Source organism: Gopherus flavomarginatus, chromosome 16 (genome assembly GCF_025201925.1).
Source record: "Gopherus flavomarginatus isolate rGopFla2 chromosome 16, rGopFla2.mat.asm, whole genome shotgun sequence".
Classification (NCBI taxonomy): Eukaryota; Metazoa; Chordata; order Testudines; family Testudinidae; genus Gopherus; species Gopherus flavomarginatus.
In genome coordinates this window covers 3812740-3834189 of record NC_066632.1, presented here as the reverse complement: position 1 = coordinate 3834189, position 21450 = coordinate 3812740, and the positions used below count along the sequence as shown (strand labels likewise).

At 62.3% G+C, this 21450-nt stretch overlaps 2 protein-coding genes across 6 annotated transcripts; one reads left to right on the top strand and one right to left on the bottom strand.

The window, feature by feature from the left end:
* Nucleotides 1-1555: 1555 nt before the first annotated feature.
* On the bottom strand, nt 1556-9790 carry ACP5 (acid phosphatase 5, tartrate resistant). Of its 4 annotated transcripts, XM_050925442.1 has the most exons (6): nt 9252-9790; nt 8854-9111; nt 6565-6834; nt 5852-5979; nt 3866-4211; nt 1556-2704 (listed from the first exon to the last, which is right to left on the bottom strand). In XM_050925442.1, exons 3-6 carry the CDS (start codon nt 6832-6834, stop codon nt 2462-2464), a joined length of 987 nt encoding a protein of 328 aa, XP_050781399.1. In that variant the 5' UTR covers nt 8854-9111; nt 9252-9790; the 3' UTR covers nt 1556-2461. The 4 variants fall into 4 exon arrangements, with proteins under 4 accessions (XP_050781399.1, XP_050781397.1, XP_050781396.1 ...); XM_050925440.1 differs by lacking the exon at nt 8854-9111; XM_050925439.1 differs by lacking the exons at nt 8854-9111; nt 9252-9790 and adding an exon at nt 7312-8328.
* LOC127035489 (fibrinogen alpha-1 chain-like) lies at nt 2711-3970 on the top strand. 2 transcript variants are annotated; one of them, XM_050925445.1, is made up of 2 exons: nt 2711-2854; nt 2909-3970. In XM_050925445.1, the coding sequence occupies exons 1-2, from the start codon at nt 2718-2720 to the stop codon at nt 3720-3722; spliced, it is 951 nt and encodes a 316-aa protein (XP_050781402.1). In that variant the 5' UTR covers nt 2711-2717; the 3' UTR covers nt 3723-3970. The 2 variants fall into 2 exon arrangements, with proteins under 2 accessions (XP_050781402.1, XP_050781401.1); XM_050925444.1 differs by having other exon boundaries at nt 2711-3014; nt 3069-3970.
* Nucleotides 9791-21450: the final 11660 nt, after the last annotated feature.

The window sequence follows — 21450 nt, the reverse complement described above, 5'->3', positions numbered from 1 at the left end:
ACAGCTCTCAGCGGGGTGGATTTTTCACACCCCTGAACACCTGGTTTTGTTGACCTAAGTATAGACCAGGCCTGAAACTAGTCACTGGGCTTCGCGTCAATGCTCTTGACTCAGGGTTTACAACACAGTCGGTGTTTCTGTTGACTAGGCCTGGTCTATAGGAGACAGTTGCACCAGTTTTTCAAACAAGCACCGTCATGCTTTCTCCTGTGCAGCCCCTCACCAAAACCTTGACGATGGTTAGGCAACCGCCAACCAGTATTGGGTCATTGCTTCCTTGTGCCGCAGCTACCTGTTCTCACTCGTTTTCTACTTCGATTGGAAGCTCTTTGGGGCAGGGACCAGCTGTGTATTCTGTATTTGTGCAGCCTGTAGCAACCTGGGGTCCTGGGCCATAACTGAGGCTCCTAGATGGTACGGTAACGCAAATAATACATTGCACCAAAATCATTTTTCAAACCAGTCTAGTTAAACTGGAGCAGACGCCCAGGAGGAGGCTGATTTTGGTTTTTAAAGTGGCTTATTTTGGTTTCACCTGAACCTGTTCCCTGTCTGAAACTAAGCTGAAAAGAGCTGCCTCCTTTTCTGTAACACACAGGCCAGAGAACAGCCCTGAGTTAGTTCCTGCTTGAATTAGAGCCTGTCTTTTATGAAAACATCCACTCAAGTTAAAAATCCAGGGGCACTCATGCTAAACGGCTCCTCATTCAAATCCCCTCCTTATGGCCCAGAAAAACTCCCTTGCTTTAATTACAGAAACATTTCTGTTCAGAGTCGAGTGCTGGGACAGAGCACAGGATGGGTTTAGGAGACCTGGGTTCTGTGGGGCATGCCCTAGCAGAGAGGTAAAAGGGGAGGGTGTTAAAAGATGAGTAGGCAGCATTCTTTCCCCCCCAGATTTGGTTCCCAGCCACTGACTGATCCATGGGGAATAAGGAAGTGGGGGCTGGTCAGGAAAGCAGCCTGCACATCACAAAACCATCACGTGGATCATCATTCCTGGACCCCGGCTAGGAGAGATACCGATAGCAGTGCCTAGCTACTATAGTGCCTGGTATCTTGGGAGTACGGGCAATATCTCGATGAGCCTGCAAGAGCAGGGGGGCTGTGGGTCGGGGCTGAGGAGCATCAGCAGAGCTTCAAGTGCAGGGCTGGAATAGGAGGGGCTGGCTGAGGGCCAAGGTGGAGGGGCATTGGCAGAGCTGGTGGGGACCTTAGGGCTGGAAGAGGAATGTGGGTTGGGAGTGAGGGGCACCACCAGAGCTGTGTGCATGGAGGAAACGCAGGGCTGGAAGAATGGGGAAATACAGGCCAGGACTGAGGGGCTTTGGCAGGGGAACCCAGGAGCAGGGGGCTGTGGGTCAGGACCGTTTGTGTGTGGCACTGGCAGAGCTCCGCGTGTGTGTGCCCGGGTAGCAAGGGGGCTGCAGTTCGGGAATGAGGGACATCGGCAGAGCTGAGCAACCGTCCTGCACAGTCTTCCCCTCAGTTTCCCCGATGTGAAAACGTGTCATCGCAGGATGTGGACTCCGGTTTGGTGAGAGAAAAACCATCGGACTTTTTAAAATATAATTTATTGAAAATAGTCCCAAGAAAATCACTTCGAAGACTCTGTTCCCTTCAGGGAGCAGCAGATCACAGGTGCAATACTGCAGAGGGTAAAGGAGACGTTTCTCCAGAGCTGAGAAGTCTTTGACAGACACATGGGGATCGCACGCCCCTTGTTAACTGTAGACGGGGAGGAAGCACACAGGACCGGTCCGTATATGAGGGTTAAAAACAATCATCTCAGAAAACGCAAACACCAGCACGAGCTCAGACTTGGGCAGCACTGAGTCCTCGTCTGGCACAACACAGTTTACGGGTCAGCAAGAGAAAAAAATAATAATCAGCTTCCCAGCCACAGCAGGTGGCTCCGAGGAGTTTGCACCTGAGAAGAGAAGGGGGAGGAAGGGTGTAGCGCCCCCAGGTGGCGGGGCGAGGGACTATCTCTCCTGAGCGCAGTGGTTCTTAGGGAAGGGTATCGCAGCCCCCAAGGAATTTACAGCCTCGGCAGGCCAAGGGGGGAGCATGAAAGGGCCGTTAGCTGGTGCCTAAAGAGAGGAAGACGAGGTCGCTCAGGGGACTCTGGCACAGCCAGGAGTCAAACCCGGATCTCGGGGGGGGCAAGGGGGCTGGAGTGATCTAGTGAGGGGGGAAGAGGGGATCAGACAATGAACTGGGGGGGCTTCTCCAGCCAGCTAGTGGGTGCAGGGGAGGAGGTGTTTGCAAAGCCTAGGGGGGCACCCTGGGGGCTACAGAGGGCGAGGGGAGGATTCCCCCAGGGATCAGACGCAGGAGCCTTAAAAATCAGCCAGCTTCCGTGCCCCCCGCAGCAGTTCCCTCAGCCCCAAACGAAAGAGGAGGGAGCTCTGAACCCCCACTTCCTGTGCCCTCCTAGATCGGTGCGCACGGAGGGGTCTCAGCGGCGGCTCCTCCGGGGCAGGGAGGTCTTGTACAGGGACTTCCCGCTGGCCTCAATGTAGGTGACGCTCATCTCCTTGCCGTCGATCTCCACGTAGGCGAAGCCGCCCAGGGACGCCGGCTCGGCGTAGAAGAAGCGCAGGTAGCCCTCGGGCACCTTGTGATAGTGCTTCCGCGAGTTCTCCATGAAGTTGCCAGCCCCGCTCAGCACGTAGCCCACGCCAGCCTTGTCCTGCAGGTACTGGGCGGGGAAGATGGGGGCGGGGGTCACAGCAGATCCATGCTCCCGCTGCCTGGGTGCTCCCCTGCTCCCGTCCCGCAGCCAGTCTGCTTGCACCAGGGGGGCTGGGAGTCAGGACTCCTGGGTTCTATTCCCCACTCTGGGAGGGGAGTGGGGGCTGGGAGTCAGGACTCCTGGGTTCTATTCCCCGCTCTGGGAGGGGAGTGGGGGGCTGGGAGTCAGGACTCCTGGGTTCTATTCCCCGCTCTGGGAGGGGAGTGGGGGCTGCGAATCAGGACTCCTGGGTTCTATTCCCCGCTCTGGGAGGGGAGTGGGGGCTGAGAATCAGGACTCCTGGGTTCTATTCCCCGCTCTGGGAGGGGAGTGGGGGTCTGGGAATCAGGACTCCTGGGTTCTATTCCCCGCTCTGGGAGGGGAGTGGGGGCTGGGAATCAGGACTCCTGGGTTCTATTCCCTGCTCTGGGAGGGGAGTGGGGGTCTGGGAATCAGGACTCCTGGGTTCTATTCCCTGCTCTGGGAGGGGAGTGGGGGCTGGGAATCAGGACTCCTGGGTTCTATTCCCCGCTCTGGGAGGGGAGTGGGGGTCTGGGAATCAAGACTCCTGCGTTCTATTCCCTGCTCTGGGAGGGGAGTGGGGGCTGGGAATCAGGACTCCTGGGTTCTATTCCCTGCTCTGGGAGGGGATTGGGGGCTGGGAGTCAGGACTCCTGGATTCTATTCCCTGCTCTGGGAGGGGAGTGGGGGCTGGGAATCAGGACTCCTGGGTTCTATTCCCCGCTCTGAGAGGGGAGTGGGGGCTGGGAATCAGGACTCCTGGGTTCTATTCCCTGCTCTGGGAGGGGATTGGGGGCTGGGAATCAGGACTCCTGGGTTCTATTCCCTGCTCTGGGAGGGGAGTGGGGGCTGGGAATCAGGACTCCTGGGTTCTATTCCCTGCTCTGGGAGGGGAGTGGGGGTCTGGGAGTCAGGACTCCTGGGTTTTATCCCAGCTTTGCTGTTGACTTACACCCTTGGCTGAGTCTCGGCCAGGACTGCAGGGTGGCTGGGGCAGGGTGCAGTGGGCTAGCAGGGAGTTGATGGACAGCTCCCTAGCAGGGGTGCTCAGAGCCCTGTGGGATAGACCAGAGAGGACAACCTTGCCCCAGTGCTCCCCCCCCTTACCTGCAGGTTGTGATCGTGGCCGCACAGGTAGGCGGTGGCCTCGTATTTGAGCAGCAGCGGCTGCAGGTGCTTGACCAGGCAATGCGTGGGGCCGTGCTCGGCCACCGACCACACTGGGTAGTGGCCGGCCACCAGCAAGTAGTCGTCCTGGGAGGCAGCCATCTGCTTGCGAAGCCAGGCCAGCTGGCTGCGGGCCAGCCCCACGTCCCGGGGCTGCTGGGGCTGCTGGCTCTGGAAGTCATCCGAGTTCCCGCACAGGGTGACGGTGTCGATCATGAGCAGAGCCACCGTGGCGTTGCTCTGGGGAACCTTGAACTTCAGCCTGTAGTAGTAGTTGGGGAAGTTCCTGCAGAAGGGAGAGGGGAGGGGTGTCAAATGTTAAACTAGAGCTGGTCTCCACACACCCCCACCCTGCCCCCCGCAGTCTCCTGGATCAGCCTGGGGGCTGCGGGTCAGGAGTGAGGGGCACTGGGAGAGCTGAGGGGAGCCCAGGGTTGGGAGAGCTGGGGGCTGCGGGTTGGGAGTGAGGGGCACCGGCAGAGCTGAGGGGAGCCCAGGGCTGGGCTAGCAGGGGCTGCGGGTCAGGAGTGAGGGGCACCGGCAGAGCTGGGGGGAGCCCAGGGCCGATGTGATAAACTAGGAATGTTCTTAATGTTTTCTCTGAATACTGTGTTGGTGCCTCAGTGTCCCCATGGCAGTTCTTAAGTATCTGGCAGAGCAAAGGGCCAGTGCACCTAAATGCCTGGCACTCTGTCTCCTAGCAACTGATGGCCTGGGCCCCTCCCCAGCAAGGTGCCAACTGAAGGTGTTGGAGACAAAGGGATCAGGTGACCTCGTGGCCCAGGAAAGGGGCTGAGCAGAGGAGGAGGGGCTGGGGGGGTTATTAGTCTGGAGCTGGCTGGGTTTGAGGAGTGAAGTGCAGACGTGGGGGGGTCTGGCTCACTGCCCCCCAGAATGGACCCAGCCGAGGGGTCCGGTTTGCTGTATCTACAAGCTCTGTTTTAGACCCTGTTCCTGACATCGAATAAACCTCTGTGTTACTGGCTGGCTGAGAGTCACGTCTGACTGCAAAGTGGGGGTGCAGGGCCCTGTGGCTTCCCCAGGACCCCGCTGGGGCGGGCTCGCTGTGGGAAGCGCACGGAGGGGCAGAGGATGCTGAATGCTCCAAGGAGAGACCCAGGAGGTGAAGCCGTGGGAGCTTCTTGCGCTGGGGACAGTCTGCTCCAAGGGACAGGAGGCTCCCCGAAGTCCTGACTGGCTTGGTGGGGAGCAGTTCCAGAGCATCGCCCGGTGACTCCGTGACAGCGGGTCAGGAGTGAGGGGCACCGGCAGAGCTGCAGGGGAGCCCCAGGCCAAGCTAGCAAGGGCTGCGGGTGGGAGTGAGGGGCACCAGCAGAGCTGAGGGGAGCCCAGGGCTGGGAGAGCTGGGGGCTGCGGGTCAGGAGTGAGGGGCACCGGCAGGGCTGCGGGGGGGGCGGGGGGGGGCAGGGCTGGGCCAGCAGGGGCTGCGGGTCGGGAGTGAGGGACACCGGCAGGGCTGCAGGGGAGCCCAGGGCTGGGCTAGCAGGGGGCTGCGGGTCGGGAGTGAGGGGCACCGGCAGGGCTGCAGCAGAGCCCAGGGCTGGGCTAGCAGGGGGCTGCGGGGCGGGAGTGAGGGGCACCGGCAGGGCTGCAGGGGAGCCCAGGGCTGGGCTAGCAGGGGGCTGCGGGTCGGGAGTGAGGGGCACCGGCAGGGCTGGGGGGAGCCCAGGGCTGGGCTAGCAGGGGCTGCGGGTTGGGAGTGAGGGGCGCTGGCAGGGCTGGGGGGAGCCCAGGCCTGGGCTAGCAGGGGCTGCGGGTCGGGAGTGAGGGGCACTGGCAGGGCTGGGGGGAGCCCAAGGCTGGGCTAGCAGGGGGCTTCTGGTTTAGAAGGGGATCCAACCCCCACCCCTCTGAGCCCCGACAGCAGGATGCAGGAGGTTTGGGCGGCTGCGGGGGGGCCCTTACCAGCGCTTGGAGACCTTGCTGTAGGCGATCTGAGCCGAGACGTTCCCCGAGTGGTCGTGGTTCCCGGCCACCACGTACCACGGCACCTTGCGCAGCGGCTGCGCCTTGAACACGGCCTCAAAGGTGTCCTGCCCCGAGAGAGGGGTGGGCAGAGAACGTGTTCACATCTGGCTGCGCCTGCCAGGCCTTCCCCACCCTGGCGCTGCCCTCACTGGGCGGGGAGAAGAATCTCACTCATGGCTGTTATTGGGAACCCAGTCGTTCCCCAGTGGTGGGGGGAACCAGAAAGAGATTTACCCCTCATGTGCCATTACCCCCAATGCACCCACGCCCACCACTGCAGTCAGGGGGCTCCCGCTAGCTGGTTTCCTGGCTTGGTTGACGTGTGCATCCTGCCAGGGCCACACAGGGGCGCCGCCTCCAGTAAAGGGGTGCAGCAGTGTAGTGACACCCCAAGGTTCATCCTGCAGTTGCCAGTGGAGATAGGAGTCTCCCTGGCCCTAAACTCAAGGGTTGTGTGCAGTTAAATAGCTGCCATCCCCTACCCCAGAGGCAGGTACTGCTCAGTGCAGGGCAAGGGATCCCTGTATAAACAGCCCCCGCGCCCCACCCCAGAGGCAGCCGCATCTCAGCTCAGGATGAGCGATCCCTGCAAAACCAAGCGCGGGATCCCAGTCCCTGTGTGGTGGGGGGGGACCCCAAGGACTCCCTACCTGGAACCTCTTGTCATTGACGTCCTGCACCCCGTTGTAGTAGAAGTTGTCCCCGAGGGACAGGATGAAGTCTGCGCCCAGCGCTGCCACCGTGCGGCCCATCTCCTTGGCTGTGGCCACCTCGCGCGCCGTGTGGAAGGGGGGATTGGACACCCCGCCCCAGTCCCCCAGGGCGATGAAGCGCAGGGAGGAGCTGGAGGAGAGCGGGCTGGCATAGCGGGTCGGCAGAGCCGCCAGGAGGAGCGCGGCGAGACACAGGTAACCCGCCATCTGTGGGGAGAGGGGGGGAGATGCAGCCACAAGCAACAGGAGGCGCCCTGCTCTGGGCCAAAGCCTTGAACCCAATCCCAGCAAGGGAGGCAGGTCAGGGCAAGGAATGAGCCAGGACTCCTGGGTTCTATCCCAGCTCTGGGACGGGGGCTGGGTCTAGTGGGTTGGAACAGGGGGTGCTGGGAGCCAGGACTCCTGGTTCGATTCCAAGTTCCAGAATGGGAGTGTGTTTCGGTGATTAGAAGATGGATGAGAGCAAAGACTCCTGGGTTCTCAACACCACTCTTGTGTCTACAGCCGGGAAGTGGGAGCCAGGACTCCTGGGTTCTATTCCCAGCTTTGCCACTGACTCCCTACGCAATCTTGTGCAAGTCCCTTCCCCGCTATGTGCCTCAGTTTCCCCTCCCACCCAGTCTCCAGGGGCAGGGACTATCTCTCAGGTGAGCAAGCTGCAGGTTCCGTGCGCTCTCAGCTCACCTGAGGCCGGACCAGGTTTGAACCCAGGGTAGGGGCCCCTTTTCAGCTGGAGCCGGGTTTATTTCGGTTTAACTCAGACCTGTTCCCAGTCGACTTCAGTCGAAATCCGAGCGTCCACACTGAAACCGGGCCAGTCTAACGAAACCAGTTCAAATCACCTCTTTAGTTAGGGCCACAGATGCAGAATGGAGCGAGTGAAACCACCCAGGCCTCCTGCCCTGCACTCAGCTTAAGCCGTGCAGCTCCGGGCGGGCTGCGCCCCCTCTGCAGCCCCCGCCCTGCTGCACGTAATCGGTTAGGCCCAGACACAGGAGGAGGAGGGTGGGAACGGCTGAGCAGCTCAGCCCCCTTCAGAGCCTGCCCCGAAGCCCATTGTCCAAGCCTCCGGGAGACAGAGGGTTAAGGGGCGGGGGTGCTCAGTTGTCCTGGGGAAGGTGGGTCTTTGCAGCGTGTCTCCACCCAAACTGCAGGGATGCAGCCATCTCCGGGCCCCACTCCAGCCCCGGGCGGGGGTGGGGGACGGAGTCAGGGGGAGTCAGGCTCAGCAGCGAGGTCAGATAGGAAACTGCGCTTTGCTCAGGGCGCCTGGCAGCTGCAGGAGCCAGCACCCCAAACTGACAGACACTTGTGAAAACAGCCACCCCCAGCACCCGCCCCCCCAGTTTACATTAAACATCGTTTGCCTTTCACACCCTGACCAAGACTGGGGGCCTTGTCGTGCCTGGCACTGCCCAGATCTCAAATGGGATCAGGGTCCCCATTGTGCCAGGCGCCGCCCAGACCCCGACCGGATCAGGGCCCCGTTGTGCCGGGCGCTGCCCAGACCCCGACCGGATCAGGGCCCCGTTGTGCCGGGCGCTGCCCAGACCCCGACTGAGATCAGGGCCCCGTTGTGCCGGGCGCTGCCCAGACCCCGACCGAGATCAGGGCCCCGTTGTGCCGGGCGCTGCCCAGACCCCGACCGAGATCAGGGCCCCGTTGTGCCAGGTGCTGCCCAGACCCCGACCGAGATCAGGGCCCCGTTGTGCCAGGCGCTGCCCAGACCCCGACCGAGATCAAGGCCCCGTTGTGCCAGGCGCTGCCCAGACCCCGACCGGATCAGGGCCCTGTTGTGCCGGGCGCTGCCCAGACCCCAACAGAGATCAGGGCCCCGTTGTGCCGGGCGCTGCCCAGACCCCAACCAGGATCAGGGCCCCCCTTGTGCCAGGCGCTGCCCAGACCCCGACCAGGATCAGAGCCCCTTGTGCCAGGTGCTGTACAGGCTCCTGGCAGAGAGTCTGGCCCCAGCCTGAAGAACCTGCAACCTAAGTAGCTAAAAGAGGGGCAGGGAAACAGGCACAGAGCAGGGACGTGACAGAGCCAGGAGAAAGATCCCAGGAGTCCTGCCTCGCAGCCTAGTGTCCTGCCCGCTAGGTCGTCTCCTCCCCACCCCCGGATTGCTGGGGTTGCTCCCAGGCCAGCACTGGACCAGAACTGTGCAGTCCCAGCCCATCTCCGGCCTGTTCACACTCAGATGTGCTGGAGTTTACCAAAAATTCCCACCTGCAGAAAATCTAGCAGCCCAGTAGCCTGGGGTGGGTCCGATCCAATACAGATTTCATAAAAACCTGGCCCACGCCAGAGGGTTGAGCCCGCAAAGTGCCAGGAACTAGGGCCTTGGGAACTGCCATCGATGTGACGTGGAAGGAGCCTAGACGCCGTGGTGATGGCCTGCTAGCCCACGCAGCGGCGCTGCTACACCTCTGGCGTGTCAGGACGGCTGCGGGCTGGAGCTGCGACAAGGCCAAGGCGCCTCCATCGCTGAACAGGAAGAGGGCGAATCAGGAAACAGGTGAAGGAGACAGAAAATGCAAAGGAGACAGAAGCAGAGCCCCGGGCGGGGGCTGGGAAGAGGCTGCCAGGTGCAACGTCGATGAAGCTGGCAAAGGGGTGTCACTTACGCTGGTCAGTTTCACCGCCGGGCGCTGAGGGGAGGGTGGCGCTGTCAGGGCTTCGGTCTCAGCGATGCCCCCGCCCGCCGTCGGGGAGCCCTCCGGGTGCCAACTGCGAGCCAGCCGGTCGCCACTGAGGACGCTGCGCCAACGGGGACATTTTATCAGGCCCTGAAAAGGGGAACTTGGATTGGGGGGGTGGGGGTGGAGGGGAGTTGAGCGACTGTGTCTCTCTCCCTCCCTGCACGTGGCAGATGAGGCTCTGAGCCGCAAAGTTGATTATTAAGGGTGTGATGGAGAAACGGCTGCCCGATGACCCACAGCTCCTTCCCCCCACAGTCATGTGACGCGACCGACCATAACCAGCCGCAGTTCGAGTCACGCTGCAGTGCACCCTTCAATCACGCCCCGGCGGATTAGGAAGCCAAATACAAGCCAGACACTGAACCCTGCCGCGCCTGGCCCCACCCAGCAACCCTGGGCTGCGTGGAAGCTAAAGTCAACCTGAGGCCCAGGGCTGGAATAGCCGGGTGCTGTGGGCCAGGATTGAGGGGCACCGGCAGGGCTGAGGGGAAGCCCAGGGCTGGGCTAGCAGGGGGCTGCGGGTCAGGAGTGAGGGGCACCGGCAGAGCTGGTGGGAGCTCAGGGCTGGGCTAGCAGGGGCTGCGGGTCGGGAGTGAGGGGCACCAGCAGAGCTGGGGGGGAGCCCAGGGCTGAGCTAGCAGGGGGCTGCAGGTCAGGAGTGAGGGGCACCACAGGGCTAAGGGTGAGGGTTGAGGGGGAGCCAGGACTGGAATAGCAAAGGGCTGTGGGTTGGGATTGAGGGGCTCTGGCAGAGCTACCTGGCCCAGGGGGGGTTCTCTCACGGCACCTGGCCAACCCCCCAGGCTAGTGATCAGGGGGCTCCTGTCTGGCTGCAGTGCCCCAAGAGGTCGATCCCCCGGCGCCTGAGTGAGCATAGGCCCAGTTCTGTATTGGGGGAGCAGCTCCAGTCAGGCCAATGGGGCCGTGCATAGGGGGACAGATTCCACGCCTGCCTGAGACCTGCAATTTGGGGGGATGGTGCCCCCACCCCCCACCCAAACTACACCCCTGATGAGGAGGGTGTCATGGGGATGCCGGAGCACGTGCCTGGCGCAGTCTGAGACACGGGGCAAAGGTGTCCTTGCCCAGGTGACATGGGGCCCAGCCAGGAGGCTCCATCCTCCCTCCAGCGCCCAGCGTCCTTCACCATGTACCTACGTCCAAGCTCCAGCTGATCTGCTGCCCCAGGGCCAGCCAGCCACCCTCCTGGCACCAAGATCCAGAAAGCCGCTGGCCAGCTGGCCCCAGACGCTAGCCCAGCTGCAAGGAGTCGCAGCCCAGAGGGCAAGCTGGGATAATCAGAGAGCATCAGCTGCTCAGGGTCACCTGAGAGACGCCCCTGAAATCCCCTTGATCTGAGTCAATGTTCCAGCCTCCCCCCGGCTGCGCCTGCTAATCCAGGATTCGCTGGAGAGATTCAGACACGGAAAGTGGGACCTGGGATGGAAAGTGGAGAGGCGCTGGGGAAACTGAGGGAGTGGAAACTCAGCCTCTCTGCCCCTAGAGGGGGTCCTGCAGCCAGGCTGGGGCACATCGGGTAGGGTTAGTCAGTACTGGGGGCGGGGGGGGGGAGTGAATTCTCCCTGCTGCTCCTGTATGAGCTGGGGAGAGAACCCAGGAGTCCTGACTCCTGTCCCCCCACGGTAACCACTACATCCCCCTCCCTGCCCTCCAGAGCCAGCACTAAATACTCATTGAATGAACCCGCAGTGCACGCTGAGTTCACGGGTCTCTGAGCTACCAAACGACCAGGATTCTCTGTGCCGAGCCCTTCCCGCCCAGTGTGGCAGCGACACGGGTTAGCATGGCCGGGAGCGGGAGTCAGGACTCGGTTCTGTCCCTGGCTCTGGCATAGAGAGCGGGGCCTAGAGGACAGAGCGGGGGCTGGGAGCCAGGACTCCTGGGTTCCGTTCCCAGGCAGTTCTGTCGCCTGGCACATTTGAGGCGCCCCGTGGAGTTATGACACTGCAGAGCTCAGCAGCCTCTCCAGACTATTTATAGGAAGCTGCGAGCCCGGAATAACCCCGCTCCTGCGAGATCAGACGATTCCGCCCACCCAGCTGCTGGCAGGGAGGAAACCAAGGTGGCTCGGGGAGGATGCGTCAGCGCAGGGAGAATTCCATCTGGCTAAATACAGTTCTGGAGAGGGAAGGTGCTTCCCAGCCCACTGCTCTAACCACTACACCGCATTCTCCTCTCGGAGTTGGGGATAGGCCTGGGAGTCCTGGCTCCCAGCCCCCCTGCTGTAACCACTACAACCCACTGCCTTCCCAGAGTTGTGGAGAGAACCCCGGAGTCCTGGCTCCCAGCCCCTCTGCTGTAACCACTACACCCCACTGCCTTCCCAGAGCTGTGGAGTGAACCCAGGAGTCCTCGCTCCCAGCCCCTCTGCTCTAACCACTACAGCCCACTGCCTTCCCAGAGCTGTGGAGTGAACCCAGGAGTCCTGGCTCCCATCCCCCCCTGCTGTAAACACAAGACCTCGTCTCCCTCCTGCTCCCCTCAGATTTCCAGCCCCCCAAGGCAGGGCTCTCCCCGCACCTAGGCCTTCCAGGCTGGCCTCAGGCCCCACCCTGCGCAGGCCAGAGAGGTCCCCACTCCTGAGTCAGCTGCATGCGGCTGGGGAACGGAAGGGCTGGATCACAGGCCAGGGCAGGTCAAAGGCCTGTTGGTGCTGTGGGGCTGTACACAGTGAGGCCTCCCAGAGGTTAATTCCAGAGCAAAGCCAGGCGGGGGGACGCCACCGAACCCAGCCTGGCCCCTCACTAGTCTGGCCTCCCTCCCACCACTGCCATGTAAGGGGGCAGCATGGTCTAGTGGGGAGGGCAATGAGATCCAGGTTCTTTCTATCCCCGGCTCTGGGAGCGGGGCTGGGAGCCAGGACTCCTGGGTTCTATCCCCGGCTCTGGGAGGGGGTGGAGTGGGACCTAGTGGTTAGATCCTCTCCCTCTCCCCAGAGAGGATTTGGATGTGCAGTTTCAAAGAGACAAACATCTTGATCCCTAGAGATCTCCCCACTTCCCTCAGGCCCCTGTTGGCAGGGCCTGGCTGAAACCAGCCAAAGTTACGGCACCCCCAGGCCCTCTCCGCAGGGGAGATCGTTAGACCCACCCCCTCCCCCGGCCCAGCGTAACTGCCCTGCCCAGCAGTAAATGGGGAGTGGGGGGGCCCTACCAGCACATCTCACCCTGGGGGAGTCCCATTGGGGCAGATCCCCCTCCCCCAGGTCACACAGGGCCTCAGATTGAAAGAGAACCAGGCAAGGATCAAGGCTGCCCCCCAGGAGCTGAACTCAGCGCTGGGAAGCAGCCGAGTGGAGAGAAATTGCCCCAGTTCAGGGCTCCGCCAGCGTCCCGTCACCGAAAGGGGGGTCCTTACCCACCGTCCCATGCAGCTCCCCTGCCTGCCTTTTGGGGGGAATCAGCACCTCGCCTCTCCACCCCACTCCCCGCCTGGAGCCAGAGCAAGTCGGTGTATGTTGCGCTGACTAATCCAAAAGCCTCCCTCAGCGACACCCGCCCTCTGCCCTGAATTAATGAACCTCTGATGGATCCAGACCTGAACAAGGGAAGGCCGAGGCCCAGCCCCTAGGGAAGGCCGAGCTCCCCTTGCATCTGGGAGGGCGCCCCGGGAAGGGGGAGAGGTGCAGGCTAGGAAGGGAGCAGGAGCCGTCTCAGCACTTGGGCTTGCCGAGACTCGTGGCTGGTGTGAGGCTGTTCATACCGAAACCCCGAGGGGGAAGCTGGGGCTACAGCTAACCCCCCCACCCCCCCGGCCATTCACACATAGGCCAGGCCCCTGCAGGGTGTGCTGAGCCCCCCCGCACCCCTGCAACGCTTGGTATCAATCAGCTCCACCCGGCTAGGGGAGAGGGTGCCCCGGCCAGCAAGCCAGTGAGGCAGGTGTGAAAAACCCACCCACCTGAGCCATGTGGCCATGCCAAGGAGACGGCCACTGACCCAGCTGGCTGGGCTCCCCAGAAACGTACATCAGCCCCTCTCGCCCCCCCAAAACTGAGTGAAACCGACCTCAGCCCCCCGGCGTAGACAGCACTAGGGCGACAGACGAATTCCTCCATTGGCCGCCCTCTGAGGGCGCGGGGTTAGCCAAAGCCGCAGGAGAGCCCCCGTCGGCACCGCAGTAATGACTAGCCCAGGTCGCGCTGCAGCGTCTCTAGTGTAGACGCACTCGCACCCCGTCACTGGGGGCTGTGTCCGTACTGGGGGGTTCCCCGGGGAGCTGGGAGGCCGCGGCCACGGCGGTCAGATCGCCTGAGCGTCGACAGGGCCCAAGCAAGAAACAGCCGCGGGCTCGGTGAAGGCCCCGCTTTGGTGCTGACGGTGTTATTTCAGGGTGAGTGGGCCCCGCTCCAGCCCCAGTGCAGACCCGCCTGGCACTTTAAAGCGGAGCTGGGAAAATCGGGGCGACGGAGGAAAGCGGGACAAGAACCAGCGGCCGGACACGAGGCAGCAGGATGTGACCGTGCGGGAAGAGTCGTGAGTTACACGCCAGGGGAGCGGGACGAGCCTGGGCTGGACGGCGGGCAGATGAGATGGATTCACGGCCCTGGTGAACCTGAACCCCCAGATACGCCTGTCGCTGGGTCCACCCCACCCAGGGGTGGGGCCACTTCGCTAGCCTGGGTTCCCCGCGGTGCTGGATGGTGGCTGCTGTCTATTGCCGCCCCTGCAAAGCCAGCCCCTTGGAGCCCCCGCAACCCCCACCCCAGCCTCACAGCCCCCCCCCCACTTCTGCTCTGGGCTCCCCCCGGTGGCCACATGGGAAACTGCAGCTGTTCCGTCCAGGCAGCGCCCAGCTGCTGCTGGAGGAGGAGCAGCACCGCCCCCCAGTGGGCAAACGAGGCCAGCGCTGCTGCGGATCGTCGCATGGGACTGGCCTCGGGATTCCCGTCTCCCAGGCCCTGGCCCTACCCACTAGGCCCCACTCCCCTCCCCGAGCTCGGGATAGAACTCATGAGTCCTGGCTCCTAGCCCTCCTGCTCTGACCCCTAGACCCCCCTGCCTCCCCGAGCTGGGGACAGAACCCAGGAGTCCTGGCTTCCAGCCCCCTGCTCTATCCACTAGCCCCACTCCCCTCCCACAGCTGGGGATAGAACTCAGGAGTTCTGGCTCCCAGACCCCCCCTACCCACTAGACCCCCCTCCCCTCCCAGACTCCCTTCCCAGCCACCCCCTCCCCTCCCAGAGCTGGGGACAGAACCCAGGAGTCCTGGCTCCCAGACACCGCTACCCACTAGATTCTACTCCCCTCCCAGACCCCCCCTGCCCTCCCACAGCTGGGGATAGAACTCAGGAGTCCTGGCTCCTAGCCCCCCTGCTCTGACCCCTAGACCCCACTCCCCTCCCAGAACTAGGCTCTCTACTGGGGGATGTGGGTGTCAGGTTTGGGGCATCTCTCCCTCCTGGGGGAGGGGAGCTGCAGGCTTTTTACCCGAGGGGGAGTCCTGCCAACAACCCCTCCCCATAGGAGCTGGGATCCCTTAGGGAGGGGGCAGCTCAGCCCAGGGCCCCAGAGCCAGGGCAAGAACAGGATGAGTGGGGAGAGCTGGTATGGTGCAAGGAGGCCCCCGGGGGACTGCTGGGGCCCAACACCCTGACTCACTCCCTCCAGCAGGGGAAATCCCAGGACTGTTTTCAAAGGGCATCACGCCGGGGACAGCTCTGCCAGCAGGGCATGATCCTCACTGGCACAGCACAGCCTCACCCAGAGGCAGGGATAGAACCCAGGACCCCTGGCTCCCAGACCCCCACCTCACTCTGACTACTAGACCCCACTCCCCTCCCAGAGCTGGGGCCTCTACTGGCCTGTCCCAGCACAGCTCACACCAGCCTGGGAGAGCGCCCCCAGCCTGGCCCGGCTCTCACCCGCTTGGCATGGCTCAGCGTGGCCTGAGAGAGCTCCCTTGGACTGGCCCTGCCCTCACCAGCTTGGCACGGCTCAGCGTGGCCTGGGAGAGCTCCCCTGGACCGGCCCTGCCCTCACCCGCTTGGCACGGCTCAGCGTGGCCTGGGAAAGCTCCCCCGGCCCAGCCCTGCCCTCGCCCGCTAGGCACGGCTCAGCGTGGCCTGGGAGAGCTCCCCTGGACCGGCCCTGCCCTCACCCGCTTGGCACGGCTCAGCGTGGCCTGGGAGAGCTCCCCTGGACCGGCCCTGCCCTCACCCGCTTGGCACGGCTCAGCGTGGCCTGGGAGAGCTCCCCCGGCCCAGCCCTGCCCTCACCCGCTTGGCACGGCTCAGCGTGGCCTGGGAAAGCTCCCCCGGCCCAGCCCTGCCCTCGCCCGCTAGGCACGGCTCAGCATGGCCTGGGAAAGCTCTCTCGGCCAAGCCTCCACCAGCTCAGCATCGCCTAGACCAGCCTCACCCAGGCCCGGACTGAAGAATTTTGGGGCTTGTGCATGATGGAAGGGGGGGGCACAGCAGAGTGCCCCGCCCCACCATGCCCCACCCCATGCAGGACAAGCCCAGCAGGGGGCATCAGACTTTTCACACCTCTGGGCCTCGCCCCAGGGGTGGTCACAGGTAACTCCTTGGGACCTGGGGTGTCAGTTTGTTAGGGGTGTACACCCCCCTACACACACACGCACACACCCCCTACAAAACAGACACCCAATAGGCACACACCCACTCTACACAACCCACAACATCCAATCTGGCCACAGACCACAGCTAACTGCCCCCTCCCTGGGCGCTGCTCTGAAGGGTTCCCTGTGCTTGGCTGAATGATGAGGGACATTGCTAGTTAATGTGGGGGTGGGCTCCCCATTAACCCTTTGGGCACCAGACTTCCTGGCCTGGGTGTTTTCACGGCCTTAGCCAGGAGCCCCCATACATGAGGGTGGCGTGTGGGGGGCTGCCACCTGCAGGGGGTCTCTGCCATGCGCATCCTGTTTGTGACAGAGGCTGCTTGCTGCACCCCCATGTGCCCTCCCTCACCCCCCCCCGGCAGGCTGCAGGCAGGAAGGGGCCGGAAGCAGATGGGGCCGGCTGCATCCTGCTAGGCTGACCAGGTGCATCCTGCCGCCAGGCCTTGCCAGCGCGGGGGCGAGGCAGTGTGAACAGGGCCGGGTGTAAGCCAGTGTGTGTGAGTGTGAACAGCCGTGTGATGTGTGTGCAAATGTGCAAAGCCATGTGATGAGCGTGCAGCTGTGTGAGGCGTGTGAGTGTGCACAGCTGTGTGGTGAGTGTGCACTGGCTGGTGATGTGTATTCATGAGTGTGTGCTGCAGTGTGAGTGGTGCTAGGGTTCCACAAGTGTGAGTGGGTGTGTACAAATGCGCTCTGCCATGTGTAGAGCAAGTGTCTCCATGTCTCCGTGCATGAGTATGCACAAATGTCAGTGAGTGTGAATGTGGGGTGTGTGCAGCAGTGTGCAAGGTGTGCATATGACAGAGTGTGCAGCAGTGTGGGGGAGCTTGTGTTGCAATGTTGTCAGGAGCATGCATGGCAATGGGGGGGGGGAATGTGTGTGGCAGTGCCAGGAGGAGCATGTGTGGCACTGCAGGGGGGAGCATGTGTGGTGGGGCGGGCAACGTGTGCGGCGGGGGGACCATGTGTGGCAGTGCAGGGGCAGTGTGTGTGGCAGGGGTGCAGTGTGCCTGGCAGTGCAGGGGCAGTGTGTGTGGCAGGGGTGCAGTGTGCCTGGCAGTGCAGGGGCAGTGTGTGTGGCTGGGGGGCAGTGTGCGTGGCAGTGCGGGGGAAATGTGCATGATGGGGGCAGCATGCGTGGCGGGGAAGTGTGTGTGGTGGGGGGGCAGTGTGTGTGGCAGTGCAGGGGGCAGTGTGCGTGGCGGGAGGGCAGTGTGCATGGCAGTGCGGGGGAAATGTGCGTGATGGGGGCAGCATGCGTGGCGGGGGAGTGTGTGTGGTGGGGGGCAGTGTGTGTGGCAGTGCAGGGGACAGTGTGCATGGCAGGGTGGCAGTGTGCGTGGCAGTGCGGGGGAAATGTGCGTGATGGGGCAGCATGCCTGGCGAGGGAGTGTATGTGGGGGGCAGTGTGTGTGGCAGTGCAGGGGGCAGTGTGTGTGGCGGGGGGGCAGTGTGCATGGCAGTGCGGGGGAAATGTGCGTGATGGGGGCAGCATGTTTGAGGGGGAGTGTGTGTGAGGGGCAGTGTGTGTGGCAGTGCAAGGGGCAGTGTGCGTGGCGGGGTGGCAGTGTGCGTGGCAGTGCGGGGGAAATGTGCGTGATGGGGCAGCATGCCTGGCGAGGGAGTGTGTGTGAGGGGCAGTGTGTGTGGCAGTGCAAGGGGCAGTGTGCGTGGCGGGGGGCAGTGTGCGTGGCAGTGCGGGGGAAATGTGCGTGATGGGGGCAGCATGCATGGGGGGAGTGTGTGTGGGGGGCAGTGTGTGTGGCAGTGCAGGGGGCAGTGTGCGTGGCGGGGGGGGCAGTGTGCATGGCAGTTTAAGCATATGCAGGTTTGTGCCAGACACAGGCAGGGCTTGTGACTGAGGCACTGGGCCCCAGACCCATCTCCAGGGGCTTGGCCCACCCACTCCCAGTGCCCAAATTGGTGGTGCTACAAGCTGGCATGATGGTGCTACCCCAGTGCCAGGAGCTGCCACCATGGAAACCCAGCAGAGTCCCCTGGACACTCACTCACAAACACACAGACACACAAAGATGCACACACACATGCACATGCAGACACACTCACACACACACACAGACACACATTTGTGCACATTTGTGCACACACAAACACATGCACACACAGACACACAGACACACTCATGCACACACAAACACACAAAGATGCACACACATGCACACACAGACACACACAAACACATGTACACACAGACACACCAAAACTCTCACAAAGATGCACACACAAACACAGACACACTCGCACACTCATGCACACACAAAAACACTTGCACACACACACAGACACTCGCATACTTGTGCACACACACACACTCGTGCACACAAATACATGCACACACACAGAGGCTCAAGCATAGGGAATTGCGGGCTAAGAAGTCTCACTGCAGCTTATTTTATGCCCCCTCCCCTGCCGTGTCTCCCCCCATCTCGTTCTGCCCCCTCCCCCTGAAGCCTGCAGATAAGCGAGAAAGACACAGAGCTGAGCGGGGAGTGACCCTGGAGAGCACATGGCCAAGGGGGGAGCAGGGGCCCCAGCCCAGCTCCTTCCATCCCCGGTCCCCAGTGACTAGCGCAGTCTCTTAAAGAAGAATGAAGGCCCCGTCCAGCTTGCTCTGGGGAAGATCCATCACCATGGGAGAGTTGCTATGGGGACCGTCCGTTGCCGGGGCGATGTCCATCCCTGGGGAGCATCCATCACCTTGGGAGGTGTTGCTGTGGGGAACAACTAATGCTATGGGCAGTATCTGTTGCCATGGACGGTGGCCATTGCTATGGGGAGCCTCTGTCGCCATGGAGAGCGGCCATCACCATGGGGAGTGTTGCTATGGGAAGCAGCCATCACCATGGGGAGCATTGCCATGGAGAATGGCCCTCACCATGGCTGAGTGGATGGGAGGGGAGCAATGCTGGGGGAGGCTTCCAGGGGGCAAGAGGGGGCATAGCTCTTGGTCACAGACTCAGACCCTGGAAGGGGGAATGCACAGAGAGAGCGAGGTGGGGGCAGGGGCCTCGTCCCCCAACTCTCACCACCCCCCTCCCCCAAAGTCAAAGCAACTCAAACCAACTTAAGCGTGAGTCAGGTCTGCCCAGCCCAGCCCCGGGATCAGCCCCAGCTGCCTGGGTAGGGTCCCTTCCCCACACGCCAGTTTCCCAGGGGCACCCCAGAGCACATCCCCAAATCTTAGCTCCGGAAGGGGGTGGTCAACCCCCCCCACCGCGGCTTGACACTAATAATAATTAATGATGATAATAGCTCCCTGTTGTGTGCCCTGCCCCACGACTCTGTGTCCCCAACAACCTGGTTCCCCAGGGTCCTCCCCCACCAGCTCTCCCATTCTGCAGGCCCTGACATGCCAGCTCTCCCCCCAGCTCCCCAGACTCTGCCGCTCCAACCAATTCATCAACCTCTGCAAACTCTCCACGACCGCAGATGCAACCCCCCGAAATCAGCCCAGCGCCGCCTGGCTCCGGGCCAGCCGGGGCTCCCCGCCCCGGCTCATTAAGGAGCCAGGCCGTGACGGCTGTGCATGGAGCTGGCTGCGTCCCCGCTCTGAGACAGTCCATTCCAGGACTGGTGCAGGAAGCAATGAGAGCTAAACAAGTCTATTTCTCTGTGTGAAGTGGCCCAATGGCTCTGACTAATATTTTCCTGAGCAGTGGCTCCAAGAGTAGGGGGAAGTGAGGGAATTTCCGGCCATTCTGGGTTTTTTTCCCCGCCGTTATTAATAAGCACCCGCCCCGTCCCCCTGCCTCAGACCGACTGGCTGCCTCGTGCACCGGGGCTCGGTTTCAGCAGGGGTGAGCCCGTGTAAGATTCAGGAGATATGGGGAGCGTGCACAGATCCTTCTTGTTCCGAGAGCGCAGCCATGGCCGGCTGACGGAGAATCCCAGGGTGGCGAGTGCGGTATAGGGCATATGGCACACAGAGGAACAGTTCTGATTCAATCTGCACCACACACACATCCCAGCCGAGATCGGGGCCCCATTGTGCCAGGTGCTGCATGGACCCTGACCAATATCTGGGGCCACGTTGTACTGGCAACAGACTCTGAACAAGGCCAGGACCCCTCCCCCCATCATGCTACAGACCCACAGTTGACCCTGCCTGAAGAACTCAGTCTAATTAGATACCAGGGGGAGGAAACTGAGGCACCCCGAAGGGCCAGGACTTGCTCAAGACTGGGCCTAGAACCCAGGCATCCTGAGTTGCAAGCTAGCGCCCTCACCACTCAACCACCCTGCCTCTCCCTGCGATATGTAAGATTTTACAGCCCCTAGCACAACAGGGTCTTATGACTGGCGGAGCAAGGCCCTGCACTCGGCGGGGTGGAAACACAATAGCTTTGCGACGCAGCAGTCGAGCTGTTCCAAACTGGGTGGGAACATTGGTGGGCAGAGTCCTGAGGGTTTATGGGGAGACCAGACAAGCCTGGTCTCCGCTAACATCCGGCCCGCAGAGACAGTGGCCCTGGGAGCTGCAGGCAGAGCAAACACTCTGCTCCCCCTGGTCTCATCAGGTCATAGTCTCATGCTTCCATACACAAGACTAGTCACCCAGCTGGGCCCTTTGACCCCACTCTGGCCAGTCCGCTCTGGAACCCAGGAGTCCTGGTTCTCAGCCCCACCCCCAACCACTAGAACTCACTCCCCTCCCAGAGCTGGGACTGGAAGGAACCCAGGAGTCCTGGCTCCCAGCCCCCTGCTCTAACCCTAGGCCCCACTCTCCTCCCAGAGCTGGGGGTGGAGGGCTGGAGTCCTGCCTCCCACCTTCAGAGGCTGCATTACCTCAGAGGGGGAGGTGGTGGGGCATTCCTGGGGGGGCTGTTTTCTCCTCTTCCGGAGAGTCAGGTATGGGCTGCTGTTGCAGCCAGGATCCTGGGGGGATGGGCAGGCGGTTGGGGGCAATGATATAAGGCAGGAACTGGAAGGAACGCAGAGGAAACCCAAGTTCAAGCCCCCTGCCCGGATGAATCAAGGCCGAGGGGAGGAAGCTCAGCCGGTGACTCAGAACGCACTGTGCCCACAGTTGTTGGCAGCACCCAGGGCCAGGAGAAGCCCCGCTGCCACTGGAGGAGCCTGGGTGACCCAGTGTCCCCCCAGGTCACTGTGTGCATGGGTGCCAGGCAGGCAGGGCCAGCGGAAGCTGAAATGCAGCCACCTCTGGGGTGGGGGGGGGGCAGCGAGAGCACAATGCCTCGAGCAGTCGGGAATGTGTGGCTGGCTCAGCGGGGTGGGGAAGGGGACATGGGGCCTATCCCCACTAGTGGGCGTGGCTCCCACCCAGCCCTCAGTGAAATAGAGCTAATCATCTTTCCTGGGTTAATTCTGAAGCATTTCCAATGTGCTTTGAGATCCCCAGGGAGGAGCTGGGCAAGGTCCTTAGCACTGATTTAAATAAGTGAATGCAACTGGGTGCTGTCCCCTCTCCCAGATTCCTGCAGGAAGCAACCCCCACCCCAGCACTGGGGACCCAGGAGGGGCTGGGTTCTGCGCCCCGGGG

Coding starts and splice junctions, on each gene's coding strand:
- ACP5 (XM_050925442.1), bottom strand. CDS start 6,834: ATGGCGGGTTACCTGTGTCTCGCCGCGCTCCTCCTGGCGGCTCTGCCG. Junction 5,980..6,564: donor TCAATGACAAGAGGTTCCAG/GTAGGGAGTCCT, acceptor CTCTCGGGGCAG/GACACCTTTGAGGCCGTGTT. Junction 4,212..5,851: donor AGCAAGGTCTCCAAGCGCTG/GTAAGGGCCCCC, acceptor TCCCTTCTGCAG/GAACTTCCCCAACTACTACT.
- LOC127035489 (XM_050925445.1), top strand. CDS start 2,718: ATGGGGGCGGGGGTCACAGCAGATCCATGCTCCCGCTGCCTGGGTGCT. Junction 2,855..2,908: donor TTCCCCACTCTGGGAGGGGA/GTGGGGGCTGGG, acceptor CTGGGAGGGGAG/TGGGGGGCTGGGAGTCAGGA.